Source organism: Canis lupus, chromosome 18 (genome assembly GCF_048164855.1).
Source record: "Canis lupus baileyi chromosome 18, mCanLup2.hap1, whole genome shotgun sequence".
NCBI lineage: Eukaryota > Metazoa > Chordata > Mammalia > Carnivora > Canidae > Canis > Canis lupus.
The window spans coordinates 43020461-43045260 of NC_132855.1; the positions used below are offsets into that span (position 1 = coordinate 43020461).

The 24800-nt window shown below is 37.7% G+C and overlaps 2 protein-coding genes and 1 long non-coding RNA gene across 17 annotated transcripts in view; 2 read left to right on the top strand and 1 right to left on the bottom strand.

Annotated features, from left to right (window-relative positions):
- The window catches only part of LOC140609091 (protein lifeguard 2-like), a 34252-nt gene extending 22090 nt beyond the window's left edge, over nucleotides 1-12162 (top strand). For 4 of the 7 annotated variants that reach the window (XM_072784236.1, XM_072784237.1, XM_072784234.1 and 1 more), the window contains 2 exons: nucleotides 4834-4894; nucleotides 11972-12162. In XM_072784236.1, coding sequence (XP_072640337.1) covers nucleotides 4834-4894; nucleotides 11972-12150 — 240 coding nt within the window. In that variant the 3' untranslated portion in view covers nucleotides 12151-12162. Of the gene's footprint in view, nucleotides 1-871; nucleotides 1399-4833; nucleotides 4895-4949 lie in introns of those variants that run through there. The other 3 variants (XM_072784240.1, XM_072784238.1, XM_072784239.1) reach the window with 3 other exon arrangements.
- ANKIB1 (ankyrin repeat and IBR domain containing 1) overlaps nucleotides 11665-24800 on the bottom strand; it is a 170271-nt gene continuing 157135 nt past the window's right edge. For 5 of the 9 annotated variants that reach the window (XM_072784213.1, XM_072784214.1, XM_072784212.1 and 2 more), the window contains 6 exons: nucleotides 23399-23544; nucleotides 22214-22392; nucleotides 21338-21389; nucleotides 16848-16962; nucleotides 15200-15354; nucleotides 11665-14841 (listed from right to left, as the gene is read on the bottom strand). In XM_072784213.1, coding sequence (XP_072640314.1) covers nucleotides 14098-14841; nucleotides 15200-15354; nucleotides 16848-16962; nucleotides 21338-21389; nucleotides 22214-22392; nucleotides 23399-23544 — 1391 coding nt within the window. In that variant the 3' untranslated portion in view covers nucleotides 11665-14097. The remainder of the gene's footprint in view (nucleotides 14842-15199; nucleotides 15355-16847; nucleotides 16963-21337; nucleotides 21390-22213; nucleotides 22393-23398; nucleotides 23545-24800) is intronic. The other 4 variants (XM_072784218.1, XM_072784219.1, XM_072784220.1 and 1 more) reach the window with 3 other exon arrangements.
- LOC140609095 (uncharacterized) lies at nucleotides 16214-22392 on the top strand. Its single transcript, XR_012011058.1, has 3 exons — nucleotides 16214-16468; nucleotides 20159-20221; nucleotides 22103-22392. It is a non-coding gene; the product is annotated as an uncharacterized lncRNA (long non-coding RNA).

Sequence of the window (24800 nt, forward strand, 5' to 3'; positions counted from 1 at the left end):
AAACTGCTGAGCCACCCGGGCTGCCCCCTGCCCCATTTTTCAAGCATCCTTTAAACCCCAAGAATTCTCTATAGTGCCAGAGTTGATCTGTCTGGTGGGGCTCTGTGGCTCTACCTCACAGCACTAGATTCTTAGTCTAGAGTTGACATAAAGAAGTTAGGGGCCACTTATTTTCTTTTCCTCCTCTAATGTACTCATGTTGCCTGGGGCTGCTTACCTGGCAACAAACACAAGGGCAAGAGGGCTCTCTGACTTTTTTCTCCATGTGTTAGGAGCTCATAATCTTACCTACTGTAGCTGAGCTAAAACATTTAATTTGGGAACTATTTAACCATATACAAATCCTATCTTCTCCTCCTTCTATTTTGAAAATACCAGCATCATCTTAAGCCATCCCATTGTCAAGGTTTGAAAAATGCTATCATCCGAAGCTCTAAGAGCTCTAAGAACTCAGAATTATTGCTGTGTGTGAATCTAAATGTCAGGGGCTATCTTTATTTTCATTCTTTTTTCAGCAAGAACATGTGGGAAATTCACCAAGACAGAGAACTTTGTAGTTTATCTCTGTCCAATCTTCCCACCTGTCCACCTTATTGACTAAAGGCACAAAGGTTTCTGGATTTGGAAAGCAAAAGAAACCTTACAGATTTGATCCCACTGGCATCAGGAGGATGAAGCACTTGCTATAATAGATAGAAGACACACTTGGGGACATAGTGAATGGTTGAGGCTGTAAAAAGAACGTATATAATCACAAACTGACTTTCTGCCATATATTTACTAATGCTAAAATATTTTCCAGATAATTTAGGATACCTATTTGATAGACATGTACAATTTAGGTAGCTAATTCTTCTTTCTTTTCTTTAAGTACTTGGTGATGGATGTGCAGCTCATGGTGGGAGGGCGCCACCATCACTCTGACCTGGACCCTGAAGAGTATGTTTTTGCTGCTCTGAACATCTACTTGGACATAATCAACCTTTTCCTTTTTATTTTGCAACTGGTTGGACTGGGACGGTAGTCATATGACCAAGACTAGTTCATGTCGAAAAGAGGGAAGGAAGGATGCCTGCGGAATGTTGCCAGGCTCCGACATGTGGAGGTTACCACTTCATAAGCCTTTTATTAAAAAAATTTTTTAAATACTTATTTTTTGGTCAAATGAAGCCAAGCATTCAGTAGATGGTAGCTGTAGCTATGATATATTTAGTTCCATTGTCACATTGCAAAACTTTCTGGGGGACATTTCTGATTTTTATAAATTCAAAAGATGACTATCATAATTACATACTAACAAACATTTGTAAGTTGTCCATAACATTGTTGAAGTTTTCCAGGCATTCTTTAAAGCTGTAAACATCTCTGTACATGAATAAATTTGATTACAGAAATCTATATTTACCCATTCTCTTCTCTTGGACATTCTGGAATATTTTGGCATCTGACTTTTTTTTTTAAGATTTTATTTATTTATTCATGAGAGACACACACAGAGAGAGAGGCAGAGACACAAGCAGAGGGAGAAGCAGGCTCCATGCAGGGAGCCCGACGTAGGACCCGATCCCGGGTCTCCAGGATCACACCCTGAGCTGAAGGCGGCGCTAAACTGCTGAGCCATCCAGGCCTGCCCTGATCTTTTTTTTTTTTTTTTTTTTTAAGAGTAAGAAAACGAAAGAATCCTGCCTTTTCCCTGTATTTTAGGGTCAGACTGAAGAGAATAACAGCATCTACCTAGTAGGGGTTAGAGAGAATTAACAGAGTTAATGTACATATGGCTCAGGGTAGAGTGTTAGCTATATTGTCACTGTCCCACCTATATTTCTGGGCTTAACTCACTGACCACCTCCCCTGATTGTCTGGGACAACTAAAACAATTATTTTAGTTGTGATGAAACACACATAACAAAATTTACCATCTGAACTATTTTTAAGTGTACAGTTCAGTAGTGTCAAGTAACTACATTCGCAATATTGTGCAACCAATCTCCAAAATGTTTTCATTTTGCAAAACTGAAATTCCATACCCATCGATCAATAAGAAGTCATTTTCCATGACTTATTTATATACAGATCTTATATAACTGGTTCGATTAGGTTCCTGAAGGTCATAGATTAGACAGATCTTTATACCCTTCCTGGAGTCTCATACCTTGTGGGTGTGAGATGCTTGATGAGAAAATTTGCACTGAGATATAAAAGTTCATACTTTCAAATCCATCCAAAGGAATCTATGGCTACACCTGTTTCTAATTCCAAGTGTTGGTCCAGCCAGTCTCTGGTGCTTGTCCTAGCAGGAAGCACGCAAATCACATCTGCAGGATGAGCAAAGGCATGAAGCAGGCCCACTGCCGGAGTTCTTCAGGTAGTTCAGGGAGGGAGCTGGAGAGAGAGTTTTATGTAGAGGGGTGGTTATACGAGATGATGGAGGACCTCAGCTTTCAGGCTCAGGATTTCAGGCCTTCATCTTGCTTACAGTATCATGGTGAAGGCACCATTTTATGAGAATTGGTCTGGTCATTGTGGGTGGGTTAGGATAGGGAAGGGAGGTGTAAGAGAGGAAGGCTGTATGAGAGCTAATGCAGTCATACACACTGAAGGCACAAAAGGACAGACCTGGGATGATGAATGGGGTAGAATGAGTCAATCACATGTGATTGTGATAATGGACATAAAAAACTGATGGAAGTTGATGTCTGATTGGATGACTCTTCAGGACAGGGGAGAAATAGGGATGTCTCACATTTTACTGTGGTTTATTGTCACTTACTAAAAGTAATCTTAAGAAAGTGGGAAATGGCTTGGGGAGTTGTAATGTGAAAAAGTAGGTTTAGATATTTTGAATATGTGGAAACAGAGGAAATATTAATCTGGCAGTTTTAAGAGTGGAAGCTTGGGGCTAGCGGTAACTGGGGGGCCATGGTAGGTGAGAAGTGAGGCAGGGAGAACAGAACAGTCAGGGATGACATAAATAGGGAAGTCCAAAGACCAAATTCCAGAAATGCCCACAATGAGAAGATGGTAGGAAGAGAAAGAATGTGGGTCACAAAAACAACAGGGGGAGCATAACACTCTGGAGGCCAGTAGAGCCCTTCAGGAAGGTGTTGCTGAGGTGTGGGTGTAATTCACTTAGGGTTTCGGTGTCCCAGATCCTTGAGGATACACAACGCTGTTTCATTAAACCTACACCAAAAGGTCAAGGCACAATAAAACCAAGAGTAAGCCCAATGGATTTAACAAAGATTGGATCACTGATCTGGAAGGGCAGCAGGGAGGACAGAGTCCAGACTTCATGGAGGCAGGAATGGTTTTTGTAGAGGGGGAGGCCAGATGCTGGACAGAAGTCTGGTTGCTTCACCTCTGGAAGGAGAGGAACAGCAGGCGCAGGTAAACATGGTGCATTTTTTACTTTCTGGCTTATCACTTTCCAGGACAGGGGACATTTTGGGCATGTTTGAAGGCAGAAGGAAATGAAGGTGCTAGAAATGGAGAAAAATCTTAGTGAGTAGGGCTAGGAGAGGGATGGCCTTAGACGGGCCCAGGGCCCTTTATTCCAAAACTGGAGAGAAGAACTGGAACATTTCCCTTTGGTAGTCTCTTTAGAGATGGAGGAAAGATGTGAAGCAGAGGAAGTAGGGTCTGCAGAACCCATGCTGAAGGGATCAGGACTCAAACAACAGTAGAGGAGGTTTGATCTGGTTGCCAGGGGTAGTGCATGCAGAGTCAGCCTGGGAGGACTGGGAAAACTTCCTCATTTATCGAAAGTATTAGAGAAAAGAAGGCTGTGAATGAGTAAAATGTGCTTCTCCAAGTTGACACAAGCAAGAGCAAAGAGTTCTAGTTTGGGAAACTTTCAAACGACAGTGGATTATAATTCTGTGATGACTGTGGATCATGATAGCATAATTCTTTCATCATCAATCTGAAATGGATCAATTGGCCAGAGGTTTAGATTGAGGTGAACACTGTCTGTACAGTCTTTTTAATGCTATGACATTGCAAATTAGACAAATAGAAGAAAGTAAAAAAAAATCAAATTGAAAAATCAAGGCTGTGGGAATAAAAAGCTTATTGGGGCAGGAAGTTTGATTCCTTTCATCAAGGAGGTTAGGTTTGGTTCTCCGGGGGTCCAAAGTTCATCATAAAGTAGGCTAATGTGGAATTGAAGTGAACTTGCCTGGGCAAAATAATTTGCAATTCCCACCCGTTTTTTTTTTTTTTTTTTAATTTTTATTTTTCTATTGGACTTCAATTTGCCAACATATAGCATAACACCCAGTGCTCATCATGCCAACTGCCCCCCTTTGGTGCCTTTCACCCAGTCACCCCAACTCCCTGCCCACCTCCCTTTACACTACCCCTTGTTCGTTTCCCAGGGTTAGGGGTCTCTCAAGTTTGGTCACCCTCAGTGATATTTTCACTCATTTTCTCTCCTTTCCCTTTATTTCCTTTCATTAATTTTTATATTCCCCAAATGAATGAGACCATATAATGTTTGTCCTTCTCCGATTGACTTATTTCACTCAGCATAATACCCTCCAGGTCCATCCGCGTCAAAGAAAATGTCCCACCCATTTTCTGCTAGGACCAGACATTTGTCTCGAAGTTTTCCAGGGATTCCTTTCTATCCTAACCATTGCTTTAGAATCTATCTGCCAGTTCCCTGTCTCCTAAAGGAAACTGGGTGCCAGTAGGGGCAAATTTTGAGTGAGCTGAACCTTCAAAGTGCAATTATGAAATTCTTGGTGCGGGTGTATGTCTGTCAAATTGCTGCAAGCCGAGTCCCAGACACCTAGAAGACCCTCGCCCATCCTCCCCCATCTTTTTCCACAGCAATTGGAGAGATGGAGAGATGCAGGACTGAGAGGAGCGGGAGATGACACTGGATTTTATGGTCAGTTAAAATATCCTGAGGTTTGCTGAACCAAATTCCTCCATCTTCTTTCCAGTGATTCTAGGACTCAGAAAGCTACCACTCATACAGAGGGAGGTTCCTGATGTTCATGAGGTTAACCTGTTACTGCCACAGAAGTTGAGATGCCCAATGTGGGGAAAGCTTTGCTGGAGAAAGAAAACAGACTGAGCCTAAATCAGAAACTATGCAATAAATAAACAACAAACATAGAATAACTTTGAATGGATCTTGAGCAAAATGATGATTAAAGGCCATACCATTTAAAGGAATCTTATGGAGACGTGGGCGGAGGGGGTGGAAGCAAGCCTGCTGTAGAGACAGTGCTTATGGGGAAAATATTATTAAGATGTTAAATGCCCGGGTGCCTTCTCCTAATACAAACATTATACATATGGATAGTTCATTTATACCAGAGTTCAGAAAACTAAGGCCCTTGAGCAAATAAAGTTTTATTAGAACACAGCCACAGCCATTCATTTACTCACGGTCTAGGAATGCTTTTGTGCTACAACAGCAGAATGGAATAGTAGCCTCCGAGACCATTTGGCCGGCAAAGTCTAAAATATTTACCACCTTGATTTTTACAGAAAAAGTCTGCCAACTCATTTACACAATTAAAATGTTAATGTCCTAATAGATGAATTGACAAGTGCAGTGTGTTTGAAGTAATATTATTGAAGTATAAAAGCTATTATAAATTGCTTTGGGAGGTATGTTTTTGGGAACTACCAGATAATTGAATTTTTGAGAATTCTGCTATACATAGATGGAGGGAGTGCTTCTATTTTCTCTCACAAATACAGCACCTGGCACGTCCAGGAAATTTTTGGTTTCAAGTTCTATAGAACTGACTCTACAGAAATCATTATAATTCATAATAATAATATAGTAATTATATAGAGTAAATTCTATGTCAAGCAATCTATTTGTTCCCAGGGATTTGTGTCTGACCCCCTTCAAGTATCTGCCATGAGAACAAGAAGGGGTTCTTTCTAGCAAGGATGATTGTACAGGGTAGGATGGGGGAAATTAGATGGCCTCTCTAGAATGATTTACCATAGAGCTTTGTTTCTAGATTTAACCGAATTTACAGATCTTGAGAAAGACCTTTGAATTTTAAATGGTCACCATTGTTTCAGATTAGCCCTACCTCCACTGCTTTAGTAGAGCTTCTTAATGTGTTTGTAATCTGATTACTAACTGGCAAAGTCCTGAAGATGGGTATAACCCCTGAAATATGAGCAAGGGACTTTAAAGGGACTTTAAAGCCACTTAGCAAAAGAATCTGGGAGGACCCTCTAAAGCTCCTGGGTCTGGATACATTAGCAAACATTACCATGTGTACCCCTGCCAAAGGCTTTGATACCAAAGTCATGGTGAATTAATTCCATGAAAGAAGGACATTCAGCTGAGAAGCTTGAGGTTTTGCATACTCTTGGCATCAAGAAAACCTTCCTGCATATAATAGGGACAGGCTGGCTGATTTCTTAAGTTTCTCCTGTCCCAGCACCACATCAGGCATTTCCATTCGGCATCTACTGTATGTGTCATTACATAGTGGTGACTTGATTGTCACGTCCATGACAATCTTTTTAGTTCTGCATTTAGTAAGGACCCTAAGCCACATCTCTTGGCATCAGTCTGCCTGATGAGATTAATTTATTCACAATATTAGTGATTTGTCTTTTGTGAAGAGTTCCCAGTTCGAAAATCTGTCAGGAGTGGTCTCAAATCCAATGATGTGTAGCAGCTTTGTATATCAACTTAAAATGTCCACAACAGGGTAGGGGTAGCTTACAGGACAAGAAAGAAGAGAATCCATAGAAGAATTCAGGTTGTACTTTCTAGAATGTCCACAAATGCGGGGCTATCTATAATTTACTTTTAACTTCTGTTCTTGTTTTATCCCAAATGGGTATTGCCTCCTCTAGCTCTAGGCGTGGTTCGATGAGCACATGCATCTCTCTACATACAAACGGGTCTTGGTGAAACTACTCATGTCAAAGGCTCTTGTACAGTTAGCCTTGTTTTGTTTTGTTCTGTTTTTAAAATCAGTATGCCACTTGGTACTCAAGAGGCTCAAAATAATGTCAAAAGCCAAAATATGGTGGCATCCACTTGACACTGCTGTCAAGAACAAATGGTGGTAGTTTCAGTATATTTGCGTAATGAAAGTCCTTGAAACAAATCCACTGCTGAAGATCTCATCTTGTTGATGGTTCCCAAGTTGCAGCACTACTGACAGCTCCTAATGCACTAAGATAAACTTTTCTTTATCTGATTGTTGCTATAAAGATGCAGTCAGCAAACTACAGCTCGCATGCCAAATTTGGACAGCTGTCTTTTTTTTTTTAACTTTCTTTTTTGAAATAATTACTGATTCATAGGAAGTTACAAAGAAAATGTAGAGAGGCCCCGTGTACTCTTTACCCAGTTTCCCCCAATGGTATTTACATAATGCCCAATATCAGAACCAGGAAACTGTCATTAGTACAAGATGTACATAGAGTTCTATGTGACTATCTACGCACATGTAGATTCATGTAGACAGCATAATCAAGATAGACTATTCCATCACCACAAATGTGTCCCTTGTGCAAGCCTTTAGAGCCACACAGCCGCTTCCTGCTCCCCTATCCCTAGCCCCCTGATAACCACTAATTTGTTTGCATCTCTATTTTGTCATTTCAAAAAAATGTTGCATAAATGGAATCATACAGTAGGTGACATTTTGAGATTGGCTTTTTTTCCCACTCAACATAATGCCTTTGAGATCCATCCCAGTTGTTGCAAGTCATATCAGTTGCTCATTCACTTTCATTGCTGAGTCAGATTTCATTGCATGGAGGGACCACAGTTAGCCATTCCTCTACTAGTGGACAATTTGGTGGATTCCAGTTTTTGGTTTCTACAAACGAAGCTGCTATGAATAATTATGTACAAGTTTTTATGTGGACATGTTTTTTGTTTTCCCTCCAGGAGTGCAAGTGCTGAGTCATATGATAAGTGGATGTTTGGCTTTTAAAGAAACTACCCAACTATTTTCCAGGGTGGTTGTGCCATCTTACAATCCCACTAGCAGTGCTCAAGTGATCCAGTTTCTCTACATGTTTGTCAGCATTTGGTATTGATGCTGTTTATTTTAGCCAGTTTTATAGGCATGTTGTGTGTCTTATTGTGATTCTAATTTGCATTTCCTGGTGGATAGTGATGTTGAACTTTTCACATACTCATTTGTTAGCCATGATCTTCTTGAGCAAAATGTCTCTTCATGTCTTTTGTCCATCTTATGTTGGATTGTCTTTTATGGTTGAGTTTTGAGGTTTCTTTATATATTTTAGATAATTGGTTTGCAAATCTCCTCTCGGTCTGTAGTTTTTCACCTTCACAAGGGTCTTTTGCACAGTGCTAAATTTTGTTGAAGTCCAGTTTATCAGTTTTTCTTTCTTTTCTTTTCTTTTTTTTTTTTTAAGGTTCATGCTTTTGGTATCAAGTGGAAGAATTCTTTGCTTAATCTGGATCATGAAGATTTTCTACTTATGGTTTTCTTTTCCTGAAAGTTTTATATTTGCATTTAAACTTATGATACATTTTAAATTTTATGTACAATGTGAAGTTTAAGTAGAGGTTCCTATTTTTGCCTGTTTTGAAACCAATTGTTCCAGTACCATTTGTTGAAAAAATTATCCTTCCTCTATTGTTTTGTACCTTTGTCAAAATCAGTTGATAATATTTGTGTGGGGCTGGTTTTTATTCTCCATCTTCTGTGGGTCTACATGTCTGTCCTTCCACCAGTATCATAGACTTGACTACTGTAGTCTTGAAATTGAGAATGATTCCTCCCACTCTATTTTTTTCTAAATAGTTTTTAGCTATTTTAGTTCCTTTACCTTTCCATATACATTTTAAAATTGCGTTATCTATAGCTTACAAGAAAAATTTGCTGGGACTTGGTAGAAATTGCTGCCAAGCAACTGAACCAAGTGCAGGCATTCTGTGAACTGAGACCTCCACTAAGCCAGTGGCTGCTTCAGATAGTGAAGTTGGACTCAAAATATCTCCTGAAGGGATAATTACTAATTTTTTAAAAAAGATTTTATTTATTCACCACACATACACACACACACACACACACACACACACAGAGGCAGAGACACAGGCAGAGTGGGACTCAATCCCAGGTCTCCAGGATCACGCCCTGGGCTGAAGGTGGCGCTAAACCGCTGAGCCACCCAGGCTGCCCTAATTTTTTTTTCATGTAAAATTGAGATACTGCCATAGTCAGGCTAACTGCACTCTCAAATATACCTCTTCTAACATCATTTCTGTTTGACTTGCAAGGCCAGCTGGGCCCATGTTAATTTTCTAAGTACAGCTGACTCACTCCAAATTGGAGATGTCATACCAATGAGTCATAAGGCCTCCATGGGTCAGGCTTTCAGTTTCAACAAGAGTCTAGGAGCCTGTCAAGAGTGGAATTCCTCCAAAATGAGTGTACTTGGTGGCTGCATCAGGTAGGTGGCAATGTTGTGCTGGGAAATGGCCTGAGTTCCTTAACCAAGACAGCTTTCTCTTTCTCCTTATGGGCCACCTGCTCTGTGTACACTTCTGCATTTGAACAGTGTCACGACTGCTTGCAGTCCAACCAAATCAACTTCCAAAGTTTTTGGTCCACCCAAAGCTCTCGATCAAAAAGCAAGGTTCTTGTCGTGGATACCATTTATGTTTGGGGACTCCTTGATTCAGCAGCTCTATCTGCCTTTCAGGTAGTCACAGGAATTGCGGATTCCCTGTCGTGAAAATATTCCTCTGCCTGCCTGCAGGAGTCACTAACCATCAAGGCACCATTTGGGCAGCTTGTTTGAATCCTAGCTTTTGTGGCTAAGCCTGTAAACTTCTGTTCAGTAATATGTAGGATGGGGGGAACCCTTCCTCTCCCCCTCACCCCTCATCTATCACTTGAGGGAGAGCATGCACGAACCAGAGATTCCACGGAGTCTTAGATTCCCAAATCTGGCCCATGGTTCCTCTTCCAAAAAATCATGTCTCTGGCTGCATTCCATCCCCATCGCCAAAACTGTCAGGTCTGGGATTTGATTTTACCCTATCATTAAGAACCAGTGAGTTGGCCTGTCAGTGTACCAAGGATGCTGACAGAAGACACGTGACTAAGACTCTTGGGTTAGAGGCCAAGGATTTCATTTAGCATTCATGACACAGCCTGCAGAATGAACATCAGCATGTTTGTGGGGGTTCCCCTTGTCTCTAATTCCACAGGGGTAATGCAATGGGCCCGGACAGATGTTAAACATGCAGCTGAGAAACACTGTGGGGGGACCAATCCGCTGTTTTTACAGCATACCTACTCCCTATCCTCAAGGGCACTAACTACATAGATCCTGAGGAATACCCAGGCAAACTGTCAATCAAGACCCAGCAAAGTGTGTAGGCGCAGAAGAGGTGCAAGAGAACTGGGCTGTCCTGTCTGACAATTAGCCTTTCCTGTAATGTGTTTTGTTTATTCTTTCATCTATCTCTCATGCTCTCTGTAAACTATTGCCTTGTCCAGGTGAGGCCCTTGTGCAAGATCTGGCTACAGAATGATATACAGCCTAATCTAGAGTATCTTCAAACCATAGTTTCAAAGACCGAAGAAGGATAAGCCCTCTTAAAGTTTGCCGGTCACTTAGTTTGTCAGCCACCTGTCAGTCCTAGGTGGAAGAGAGGGCTAAAGGAAACTTTTCTGGTCCATCTTTCTTTAAGAACTACGACTACTGCCAGTTCCTAAGATAAGGACAGTCACTTAATAGTCTAGAAAGAGCCACTTCTATTTTTCTAGAACAAAATCTCCTATTGCGGTGAAAGGGTGATGACAGACAAGGCAGTAACATACTTACTAAGGAGAAGGCCCAGTGATTATGTTGATGGTCCAAGGCTGAGATGATACAACTCAGTTCCAGTGCAGAGCACATGATAATTTTTTTCCTCTGGAGTTTTTATTTCAGCCTTAAAAAAACTCCCCAAATTGGTTATTTAGATTCCAAGATTTTACTCTTCAGAGATACACTAATTATAGCTGTTTTAAAATTACAAGCAAACTTCATGAAGTCTCAGGTTTTAATTCATGACAGGTAAACAACAATATTTGAGGACTAAAAGAACAAAAATGAGATCAACAGCTGCAATAAATAACATTTGAATAATTCAGCAGATGGACATTAGTGGTTAAGCTTCAGATCCACACAATGAAAAAGCATAAATACAATGACATGACTAAGTGGTTATCATTGGCAGACCCCACGAAACCTGAAGCTCAGATGCAAAGGGCTGTTTTGGTGACTCAGAAGGGACAGTATAATAAAATGGTGGTGTTTCTATTCATATGGCATCAAAACTTTTTCCTATCTTAAGTGACTTCACAAGATACCTTGAAATTCTATCTTTTTCTGTGTGTTTCTACTGGGAATTTCAAGAAAAAAATCATAACACTTTTCTCCTGAAAGCTAGACTGAGGAAAATAAAAGGAGCACTGAAGTCACAGTGTTTTAGAGCATTGTCATGCAGTGTTTTGGAGTTTATCTTTGGGGGATAAAATAGGAAGTGGGCTAGTGTAAAAAATATTAGGCACTAATCAATTACATATAAGAACCAAATTAATCCCATTATATCAGAGGGAATTTAATCTGAAGAAAATCAGCTTCCTGACTTGGTTAAAACAAAGTCTATAATGTAATGAGACAAAAGTGAAGTAGTTTAAGTAATAAATGTTTAATCAAAGAATTTTACATATTATTAACAGCATTCATTTGGCCAAACATCTACACGTTTGTAGAATCCTACTGTATATAAAGTGGGAATGTATCAAGTATAGACTATGAAAGTGCAAATAACAAGTCAAGGTTAGAGTAATTTTTTTTTTTACATTATAAAATTAACTTGTTTACAAAATAGGCTTTGCCAAACTTTATTTCTGAATTGTAAAGTCAATGACTGTGTTGTTTTTAAAATATGTACCAAGGAAATACAAATTGAATAATGATCATTTTTCATGCTCAGGAGATAACGGCACAGAAAGAAAGGGTACTGCACAAGGTGCAAGGAGCCAGGACCCATCCCATACACTGTCTTCACACAAAGCACGCTTTCTCACCTTATTGCAGCTTTGCAAGACGCCTCAATGGGATACAAAGACTCTCTCTATTGAAAAATTACAACTTGGTCTAAAAACTGATTGATGTCAATATTTTTTAATCCAAAATAAACTTGTAAAAAAAATCCTTTAATGGACTGTTTCAGTTTAATTATACAGTAATACACTGTAGACAAAGTTAGGATTTTCCCCAACTAATTTAATGGGGATTAATAGGGATGTTTCTGATAAATTGGGGAAATAAAAGCTAATGTGGACCTTTGATATCCACGACATAGGAGCAAATTCACAAACAGTTTATTCTAAGGGAACCTGGGGGGAATGTTAAGTACTCTAACAGAATGTCCTAGCCATATGAATTCAAAGGATGAGAATTTCAAAAGCAGGTTTTGGAGAAAAAAAATCAAAAACCGTAATCACAACTCACGTGGATATCAATATTAATATGACCTTTTGCCTAGCCCAGGACTTGCCTGTACACACTCAGTACTGAAATTTTGGTATCTGTAGATTTCTGATAAGAATCTGGCAAAACATTAAATGGAGTGTTGCATATCTATTTTATCTTATGCTAGTTTCAATAATATGTAAGTAAAACAGCCATTCCAACAGTTTACTCTAGTTTTAATTACACACTGTACCATTGTATCTTAATTACAACTAAGACCAGTATTTTCTTCACAGTAAGACACTGATAACTAGGAAGTTGATTTTTTTCAACACTAAACAGTAATCACACAGCAAATGAGTATTGTGCAATAGAACAAACACATGTCAGCATTTGCTATTTAGGCAAACAAACTGATTGAACATTTAGTTGTTATATTTACTGTAAAGGCAAGGCCATGGGTGGTTTTATGGAGGTCTTTGCAATTTATAGCATAGTTACTTCAGAAGAGACACTGAAATTTGAATTACTCACTTATTTAACTGGCAACTATCCATTTAGTTAGGCAAAGGCACGGTAACATGTTGCGCAGGATGTTTTATTGAATTTTTTAATAATTGTGGGATTTACTATAACTCATGAAAACTCCACTTTTTTTTTCTATTTTATAAAACACTTACCATTAAAAGTAATTGCACCCATTAGTAATTAGAATGCACTGTAAAAGTGTGAAAACAAAGAACTATGATTGCACTTCCAATAAAGTGTCTCTTAAAATACAGCACCGCTGTTGCTAATCAACTGTATTTTAATATTAAAATAAACTGTTTTTAACAGCAGCATTAGGTTTAGTTAACTTAAGCTACAGGCTACATTTTATTTAAATGCAGTCTCCATGGCAACAAAACCCCATTAAATTCTGGAATATCACTGCTACCAAGTGGCACCTTTAACTCCAGAGAAGGCTGAGACTCCTCTGGAGCCCTCTAGGACACTGCACGCCTACACGCCTTGTTAGTCAGCGCATGAGTCAGTTTGGCACAAGTGGACTGTAATAGACATGACAAGGAATCTTTGATTCATGTAAATATGAAAACTCCACTGTGGTAGATGTAGCACTGAGGAGAAGCCGTGGATACCTCAATTCATACCGCTCAGACAGAAAGGAAGGAAGAAAGTGATGGAAGAGCACAGACAGAGGGATGAAATGGTATTAGCTCTGTCCAAAATAACTTCTTAAATGAAGAAAATGCTTTTCTTTAAAAGAGGAAAAACCACCCAAGGATTAGGGAGTAAGCCTTTAATTTAAACTTCGTTCAATTTAAGTATTGCCAACTTTAGACTAAACAGAGGACTGCATTTTCTCAGAGTGTGGAATCTGGCCTACTTATTCCGTTTGTGTTTCTCTTACTCTTCTTTTTTTGTCAGCAAAAAGGGGAAAAGCTATCCCATTAAATATAAAAGAAATTCCCTGAAAGGTTAAAATCAGAAATGAAGCTACCATTCAAGGGAACTCCTTTGTATTTAATCCTAATGTCAGTGGTTTATAATTGAGTTGGAATTGAGTGGATCAAGTCTATAAAGCATACTCCACTAGAACACCATCTGTACCTGTGATTCATTTAGAGCCCAGAGGGGTGCAGTTCACACTAAATGTACTTGTTCAAGCCAGTCACTTGAGGTTTGAGGTGTCTGACTTGAAACATCTGAACCATCTCCCTTGTTGGCTGCCTCATTACCACTACTGCTAGCTGGAGATGCTGCCTCCCCAGCCAGGGTATTTTCTTCCAAAGGATTTTCTTCTTCTATTTGGGTTCCTCTACCTTCATTGACCACGGCATCTTCAAACACTGAATCTTCTTCCGGTGGCACCAGCTCCACATCCCTCGTCCCTTCTAACTCATCTTTGACACAGGGGAGCTGGGAATCTGCACTGGTTTCTGTAGTTGCTGGAGGAATCAGGGCAATACTCTGAGGGTTCATGTCATGAAACCAAGCCATGATATTGCCAAGAAGATTGTCATTGATGTTGGCGTCCTGGCCAGCTGAGTCAGGGTCACTGGATGAGGGATAGAATTCACTTCTTCCCTCACTGAGAGGGTGTGAATTCAGAGTGTCAGTTGAAAATGGGTCACTTTCTGCTCCTAATCTCATGAGGCTGTCACCAAGTTCCAACAGCTCAGAGCTGCTCAATGCGGCCCGAGGACTATCTGTGTTCCTGGGGACCGAGTCTAGCCTGGAAGGTAAAGAGGTGCCTATTGCTCCTAAGGATGCCTCATTACTGAGGAAGTCTCTATTCTCCTCATCAATGGCCAGCCCGGATTCTTGCAGTGATAACTGTATTGCAAGAAGTATATTGGGATCATCTTCATCCAAGGAACTCAGAGCCTGAGGTGACAGAAAGTAAAAGAGCTTTAAAATTTTAAAAGGAAAAATGATTTAACTCAATGAGGTTTACCAACTATGCTTTTGCCAAAGATCATAAATATTATCTCTATTTATGCAGAATTATTATTTTATCCACTCAAATCTTACTTTATTTTCTCCTTGCTTATGATAAAAAGAAAAAAAAATTCCTCAAGAGAACTCTGAAATTTAGGAATCTTTGCTGGTACTACATCTTTGAAACAAAGATTTTAGAATGAAAAGGTTAAAAAGGAAAGCAATAAAAGTAAAAAAAAAAGGAAGCCAGGGAAAACAAGGAAGGAACATCAACAAGGGCAATGAGGCTGCCCAGGAAGCCGACCTGAAGAGAGTCCTGGTTTTCAGAGCGACTGGCAGGGGTGTAGTCACGCAGGGACGAGCTGTGCAGTACGCTCATAGATGCGGAGCTCACTACTGAGGCACCAGGCCTGCGGCCACTGCCACCATCTGGGATGTCTGTTTTAAAGCAAGTGGAACCTGAGACAATTCAGTCATACAACATTTCACCCATCTTTTTATTTTGGTTAACAATTTCTCTTTCAGTGCTATTGAAAACCTGTGTTTACTTAATCTTTCAGAGATTTCTCCTCCATATTTGTCTCATCAAAATATATTTAATACTGCGGTGCCTGGGTGGTCGAGTCAGTTAGGCGTCTGATTCTTGATCTCAGCTCAGGTCTTGATCTCAGGGTCATGAGTTCTGGAGCCTTACTGGGCTCCAAAAGGGGGCTCTAACTAGCTTGCCTTAATAAAAAAAAAAAAAAAAAAAAAGATATCTAATACCACTACTTCAAACACACGATTGTTCTTTTTTAATTTTTTTTAAGGTTTATTTATTTGTTCATGATAGACATAGAGAGAGAGAGAGAGAGAGAGAGAGAGAGAGAGGCAGAGACATAGGCAGAGGGAGAAGCAAGCTCCATGCCGGGAGCCCGATGCGGAACTCGATCCCGGGACTCCAGGATTATGCCCTGAGCCAAAGGCAGGTGCTAAACCACTGAGCCACTCAGGGATCCCCCACGATTGTTCTTTATGTTCTTGCTTGCACTAAATATGGTTCTATTCATAAATGCAAGTGCTACCACCCATTCCTTCTTTTTTCCTTAAGCAGTAACAAATAAAGGTATATTCATTTTCAGAGTTTTCAAAACTAAAGAATTTTGGAATCACAATAGCCTGAGGAACAAATATTTAGGCTCTTTGATCCCAATTTATTAAAGATGATCTGCTGACATAGTTTAAAGATTTTCCATTAACAGTTTAACATTTAAAAGTTGATAAAATAATTTATCTCTAATACCAGGAATTTTCTCTTTTAAAGAATGTCTAGAGAAGAATGGAGGCTAGGAGAAAAATATTCTATGAACATAGTAACAGTGATCAAGAGCTACACTTTGTTGAGTGCTCACTATGTGCTACTAGTGCTTAAGGGTTTTATACTCATTCTTTCACTTAATGTTCACAGAGAGCCCACAAAGTGGCTCTGTTACAAATGCTTCTTTGGAATGAGGAGACTGAAGCTTGAAGAGGTTATGTGAACTTGACTAAAGTTTCACACCGATCCACAGCAAAGATGGCGACACGAATCCAGGTATGGCTGACTCCACAGCCTATGTTCTTCATCTCTCTGGTTTCCTGTGTTCTGTAACATGTGAGGCATCTACATATTGATAGTATCTACACTACAAACTATTTCACCAACATTTTTTTTAAAGATTTTATTTATTTATTAATGAGACACAGAGAGATAGAGAGGCAGAGACACAGGAAGAGGGAGAAGCAGGCTCCATGCAGAGAGCCTGGTGTGGGACCTGATCTCGGAACCCCAGGATCACGTCCTGAGCCGAAGGCAGACGCCCAACTGCTAAGCCACCCAGGCATCCCTATTTCACCAACATTTAGATTAGCCAGTTTTAAGAATAAGTTCAAGAGAAAGAAGAGACTAAAACGTAACCAACTCCACAGCTTACCTAAAGTGCTTTCGCTCGGCTCATCAGGGTCTGGAGGATTACCAAGCAGACTGTGCACATCTCCTCGACGGCGCTGCTGTCTGTGCCTCCTCCGATACTGAAATTCAGCATATTCCTGCATAAACCAAAGGTTATAAAATACAGGAGAGCATGCAATTGTTTTTATGCAAATAAAACAAACAATACACTTTTTTTTTCCCCAGGAAAAAAATGTGTGATTTTATATACATATTATAAAATCACTTGGCTTTAACAAAAGAAATTTCAGGTTTTGCCATGCCAAGGAAACAGATAAGGTAAAATGGAAAAAGAAAAATTTTAAACAGTCATTTCAGTTGCCTGGATAAAGAGCAAATACTTGCAAGCTCCAATGCTAGGTCATAACTGAGCCTTATTTCATGTGCCTGGGTCTTGTTATACACTGTTATAACTAATACCATAATGATTTTACTAATAGAAGTTATGGTCTTTAGTAACATAAGTAAGGTTCTTGGAGGTTTTGTTTTTAAAAGTGACTGTGATATGTACAGTGGAAAGAAAAAAAAATGAAGAACATACACTGTCAGACTATTAGATTTTATATTCCTTGGGATAACTACATACCATACTCACAAGTTAAATGATTAAATTAAAAGAAAAATGTGATGTCAGCTTTAAAATACAATGTTACTTGGCTTCCTTCTTATATTAGCTAATATGTGGGGTTATCTATAACATGGGCAGGGGGATGTGTTTTCTATTTACTATATGGGAAGATCACAGATTAGGGCAGAGGCAGAACCTTTGGCTCTCTGCTATTATTTTGGTACAAACATACTTTTCGGGGTTTTAGTGCAGAAGAGACCAGAAAAGAGGCCAGTTAGTGTGCATGACATCAGCATAAATAGGTTATTTTTGAGAGCCATTATAAAACCTTTGAGTAGTAAATGCTAAGATACTCAGGTTTATGATCATCCTGGTTTTCCTAGGATATTCAATATGCTTATATTGTGAAAGTACCACTCAATGAAGAGAGGTTTTACCTCACGAATAAAATTTTCACATCATACCATTCAAGTTAAATTTATTTAAACTCCATTTATGTGAACAAGCAGTGGTCTCTACTAAGAAGTGGGAGACACCCTACTAGGTTAGAAAACAAGAAAGATACTACAGGTTCTTGGAGATATTATTTAGGTTCTTTAAACTTTCCTGCTGAGCTGGGGTATGATTTCCTCTTTTTCTGGAGGCCCATGATCCCTAACTGGATGACTATTATGTATCATCATGGCTCACTGGACCACTAAGGACCGCCACATTTCTTAGACAAAGATGGAATGAAAAACTTTATTTCAGTTTAGTGTTTATTTACTTAAAGGTTTTAGTGTTTTAGAGAGAGAGAGAGAGAGAGGATGTGAGCAGGGGAGGGGCAGAGGAGAGGGAGAGAGAATCTCAAGCTGACTGTGCTGAGCATAGAGCCTGATGTGGGGCTTGATCTCATGACCCCAAGATCATGACCTGCGTGGAAACCAAGAGTCAGAGGCTTAACCAACTGAGTCACCCAGGTACCCCTCAAGGTTTATATTTAAGGAGAATTTGTTTACTTTGTAAACTTAATGATGGCACAAAAAAGTTATTCTGAATTAAATGAACTATTATTACTAACCATACAGTATACACATTCCCAACTTAAGAAAATTAAAATTTGGCTTAAAAACAACAATAAAAGAAACTTGATTTATTTATAATTATTCTGACAGAAAACTGAATGGCATTCTCTCACAATGCAATAGGCTTAAAAAATTGATCCCATAAAATTAAACTTAGCTGAAAATTTCTAAGAATTCCTAGATTTTAAAAAAAGATTTATTTGAGAGAGAGAGAGAGAGAGAGAGAGAGAAAGCACGTACAAGCATGGTGGGGAACGGCAATGGAAGAAGGAGAGAAAATCCTAAGCAGACTCCATGCTGAGTACAGAGCCACATGCGGGGTTTGATCCCATAACCCTGAGATGATGACTGAGCTGACACCAAGAGTGGGACAACCACCTGACTATGCTACCCAGGTGCCCCAGAATTCCTATATTCTAAACAAAGCATATAAAAAGGCTTGGGACACTCCAAATGATTTAAGAGTGTTAAGGTTACAGAGAAGATTGAGAAATTTTGAGATTTATTGGCGAAAAAGCTGCCAGATGCATTTTGTTGAGCACCAAATTCATCAATAGCTTAAAGGGAAGCTTTAATTCTTCCAAATTTCCACGAAGTAGATAGTGCCACCCACATTTTAAAGAGAAATTTAAGGAAGAACATAGTCTAAAATCTAATAGTTATCAAGCTAGACCTTGAATTCAGGATCCCTCAGACTCTAGCACTATGTTCTTTCCTCTGGGCTCCACTCCCTTTAAAGTGGTACAAAATACTTATGATTGTCACTGAGCCATTCAATTTAATTTAAAAAAGAATAAGATGGAATTAACTTTACTGAAAAAATATAAATTTAACCTAAAAGTCTATCGGAGTTTGGTAACATTTTTTTTTCAGAGTATATATGAAGGCACAGAGCTAATTTTTCAAGATATTATTTTGGCAGTTACTTGTTAGTCACAGGCATGCAGAATTTTAGTTTTACACTATATGGTAAGTCTTTATTTTTTTTTTTTAAGATTTTATTTATTTATTCATGAGAGACACACACACACACAGAGACAGAGGCAGAAACACAGTCAGAGGGAGAAGCAGGCTCCATGCAGGGAGCCTGATGTGGCACTTGATCTCCAGGATCACACCCTGAGCCGAAGGCAGGTGCTAAACCACCAAGCCACCTGGGCTGCCCCTATATGGTAAATCTTTAGACTTGCAATAAGGTTTACATAAAAGCTTGGTGTTTCAATGTACCAAAGACTTTAAAGAAAAGTAAAAATAATTAAATAATTCTTACAAAACTTATTAACACATGAAAATAAATTTCAGAAGGAAAAATTACTTATACTTTCACAATTCTCAACTCTGGAGAAAAAGAACTTGATAATTTATAAATATTCACATGTAAGGTGGCAAGCTTTCCTTTTTTTTTTTTTTTTTTACACAATGAATCTGTGTCAGTCACATTAGCAGGCCTTCGATGTTCAAGGACAAATATTTAGGATTCCTAAAGTTACTGTCAGAGCTAGAAGCTGCAGGATGATACACACATGACTATGACTACACTGATAAAGGTTTTATTTTGGTTCAAATAAAGCTAAACTGTGTTTCTACCTTGAAGTACTGAAATCTTTAGTACTCTTTTTTTTTTTTTTTTGATAATTGAAGCTTGTTTATTCATTTTTTTAGGTGGATATTTTCCATACTATCCTCAAAGCTGTAATTATAACAGAATAATAAGCATAGGATCAGGTAAAGAGAAGGTTCATAATTTGTTTTACAATAGAAATTTCATTAATACATTAAATTATTTTTGCAATTTAAGTGAATTTAAAATTTTCCTTATCAGAGCTCAAAGCATGGATTGTTTTCTCAAGTCAATATTTTCTGGGATATATATCTACCAATACAAAGGCCATAAGGTGATTGCAAGTATCCTCAGCAGTTGAAAACAGAAAGTATCTGATTTAAATAAGCCACAGTCATTTCTGGATAACTGATTTCATTCTCTTTTAGTTGTAGGTAAACCATTAGGCTAAACAATAAACAAAGGTTTCACTATTTGTCCTGCTCTCTTCTAAGTTAAAAGGTTATTATAATATAATATAAACATCATATATATACTGTTTTAAAGAATAAGGAAGGAGAGACAGAAGTAGAATGAACTGCTAAAACCATTTAAAATCAGACTCAACAGTGACAGTGGCAATTTAAATCTCAGAAAATAGCAATGTGATTAAGATTTTCACTCTATCTTATTTTTATTCGTAGTAATTGCTATTTGCAATGTTAGTATTTTAGACTCTTTGTATTTTAAAATCTACCAGTAACAACAACCAAAAAATTCAGAAGAGGGTGAAAATCTTAAAGAGAAACATAGCAACTAAGCAAAGCATTTCTTTCTGCATAAATATTATCAATGTCAAGTTTCCACCTTAGAAACTGATTACAAATCAATTCAATCAGGTTGTTGATAACTTTAAAAAAACAGATTGTGCAGGTTTTTCATAGATTCAGACTGAACAATATTACCACAAAAAATACATTTCTGATACATAAAATTTGTATCTCTTAACCAATTTGAAAATATGTTCTAAAATATATCCTATAAGTTGCCTTAATTCTGACTGCTCAGTAATTAAAAATAAAAAGGGGGATGCATTTAATAATGTGATGATAGTTCAATACCACAAGTAGCTAAAGGTAGGCTCTGCTGAGGCATTTTTATTATATAATAAGAAAGAGAAAACACTGCTGACAATCTCAGTAGGATTTAGAATAGAAAAAGGGTAGAAATGCAAGCAGGATTTCTTGATGGAAAAATATAATTAAAAAGAAAACACCCCCCGCCCCCAGCAAAACAATTACCTCAGGTGATGCGAATCCTAAGTATTCCCAATCCCATGTTCCACCAGCAAAGCTACAAAGAAATTAGACATACCATTTGATTTATTATCAGCATTACAAAGTACAATCAGACCCTCACCCATTGAACATTACTTTTAATTCCTTTGCTTAGAACTTGCTTAACCGAAGTAGATTAACTACTGAATACAATGAAAATGATACTTCAATCCTTTCAACTTCTAAATTGCTTTATGTTCATGTAAAATAGTGGAAAAATATAAATCATCACTATAACAGTTATTTGATGATTCCTATTTTTATAAGTGTTTATGTAATAAAAAAATAGGGTCAAAGAAATTCTAATGGCTATAATTATTATGAATAAGAAAATACGCTTCAATTTATAATGGTAGTAACAGTATAAGTATCTGAAATAAACAACCAAAACTCAACTGTTCTTTAATGGATGAATATGAATCACTTAAATAACTTTATTAATATCAGATTTCTAATTTCTTCATAACCTCTTACATAAAAATGTAAATAAGACCCTAACAAGTTGGCAAGGCTTCCAAATTCAACATTCTAAGATGTTTAGGACTATCATATCACTACATATTTGAAGTGATGCATTAGAATACTCTGAATTATGAGTTCACTGAAGTGTGAACTTTACCTGGCTTAATTTAGTCCAAGAAACTACACAATGACAAACAAAAAATAAGAGAAATAGAAATAGTACCGGGGGAAAAAATCACCAAAAAGAAATTAACATGATTTTATCAGCTCTCTTTTAGGTATAAATAACTTCCAGGAATATGAGCACCAGTTAGAAAATAAACCTGGTGGCATTTGTGGCTGGAGCTGGATGATTTCCACAGCATACATCCTTTTTACCTGCGCCTTGGAGCTTCTGGTGAGTCTGCAGGGGCAACTCCCCGAGCCACAGAAGCCAGGAATTCTTGTCTCTTCTGCTGTACAAGGCATGCTGCCTTGATGATCTTGTGGCGGGGTGTGCGAAGGTAAGGCCTATTGACTTTTTGGGCAAGGTCTTCAGTGACCATTTCTAGGTCTGTCTATGGTAATAAGAGAGAGAGAAAAAAAGGATTATAGGCTGAATAAGTTAGTCAATAGCAAATTCATTATCTATTTGGTTTCTCAGTTAAATCTAACTCTTTTGAATTCCGAAATTAATCCAAATTATAAAATAACTTATTTAACATATACTTCTATTTTGTGCATTTCAGGAAAATAGTACTCATCTGAAAGTCATTTATAACAATGTAGTCGGTACAAAGACATAGTATAGAGTATGCTAGAACTCTATAGGGAATTTAAAATTTGTCTATGTGAAAAAAAAATGAGTAGATTTCAAGGCACTGTACATGCAAATACATGACTACGTAGTGAAAACTACATGGAAACGGTGAAGGAATCTGAGGCAAGGCAAGATCTCTGTGATCTAGGCTTAGGTCTGAAAGGTTTCATGGAAAAAATTAATATTGAGCACCTTTTAAAGAAATGTGGGATATAGATTACTAGAGGGCAGTTCAAAGGAGTGGCATGAAAATTGTGGCAAGAGAAGAAAGTTTGGTGTATTAAAAAAAAAAAGAATGTATAATGAAGTTGGTTAGCTATAGTGATCAGTTGGCTTTGGTGTTGTTTTTTTAAATATTCTAACTTTTTCACTTGTACTTTTAAAATAAACTGGCACACAGTAACTTTCCCATCTAGTATGTAATGTGTTTTGTTTCATCTTTGAAGATAAAGTTTCTAGTTACATAATCAGAAATAGGCTAGATTTCAACATCAACCAGTTTAGGATAAATAAATAAATGTGGTAGGAAATGTTTGCATAGCTCAGAACTCACTCAGATTTACTGTGGTGAATTTAATTATAAAAAAATTTCAGTTTATTACTAGTAACTTTTCCTTCTTTAAAAATCACTGTAAACATGAAAATAAAATTTTCTACTAGTCACACCCAAATAAGATAAAATGTAGTTAAGTGGTTGAAAAAGGACAAAATCTGTTTTTTTTATAGTAATTGCATTTAAATTTAATTTTAAAAAGATATCTTACTTGCATGAGTTCAAAAATTTCTTTCTTTGTGCTTTTAGGTTCTAAGAAAAATCCATATGGATAAGAACACTTGAGAATGCGTCGAGTTTTTAAGAGCACATGAACTGCATCTTCAATGAAAGTAGTATCTGGACAGCCTCCTTCAGCTATAAAGTAAATCAGGCAGAGTGAAAAAAAAAAACTTCTGCAAATATGCTGTCATAAATTAATTAAACAATGAGTTTTCTCAAACAAACAAAAAAGGCTCTCTATTTAGAAACTGCTTGAAGTAACTGTATGGTAATACTTATTTGAACTAGACCAAAAACCTACACAAAACACTCATGTGTGGCTTGTAGGCATCTATAAATAAAGTATACACTGCAGCTGCCCAAGAGCACTGATGGCAATCATGAAGGAATGCATACACTGATTCTGCATTCTGTTCTCAACCTGTTCGTTAAACAAATCTAGCTTTAGATCATCTCTTCTTTATTATGTTTTTCAGGTATCTCTAGTGAAACTTTGCCGACTAAAAATTAAAACAAATGGGGGTGCCTGACTGGCTCAGTCAGAAGAGTATATGACTCTTGATCTTAAGGTCATAACTTTGAGCCCCATGCTGGGTATAAAGATTACAAAAAATAATAAACTTAAAAAAAAAGAATTAAAATAAACACCCTCCTTAGCTGTTTGCTAAAAAACAAAACAAAACAAAACAAAAACACCTAATTATGATTATGGTTCTGTAAAAACAACATTTTAGAAAAAAGATACAACATTCTGGGGAACTGGATAACTAATGCTAGTAAATATAACAGGGAGAGAAAGAAAGGAAGGGAAGAAGACTGAGAAAAGGGGAGAAGAAACTACCTTAATATCTGAGACTTCCTTCTCCAAGTATCATTATAACATTCTAACTTTCTTCTTAACTACAAAAAAGGGAAACTAAGTAGTAGAATCTAGATTCATAAGTACTTTTGAAAATAAGATTATTCTGCAGGCTTGTGGAAAGAAATTACATGTGTATGTACACACACAAATGTATAGACCACCCCAAAATATCTACCCTAGCAGAGGGATCTGAGCTAAGTAGAGTAAAAAAAGAAAAAGAAAACAAAACAAACAGCACCCCCCAGTATACATGTATGAGAAGTATGTGAAATTTTGTTTCTTCCTTTCTAATCCTTACAACATTTAATTCTTTTTCATCTCATTATGCTGTCTTGAACCTCCAAGAAAAGAAGCAGTAATTCACATTTACAGATATTTATTGAATGTTTATTATGTGTCAGGTACAGTTCTAAGCATTAGGGACAGCTCAGTGATGTAAGACAAAAATCCCGGTTGAAGAACTGTAGAACTTGTGAGGGTTTTTTTCCTTTTAATTTTTACTATGGACAGTATGTTAAGAGTTTGATAA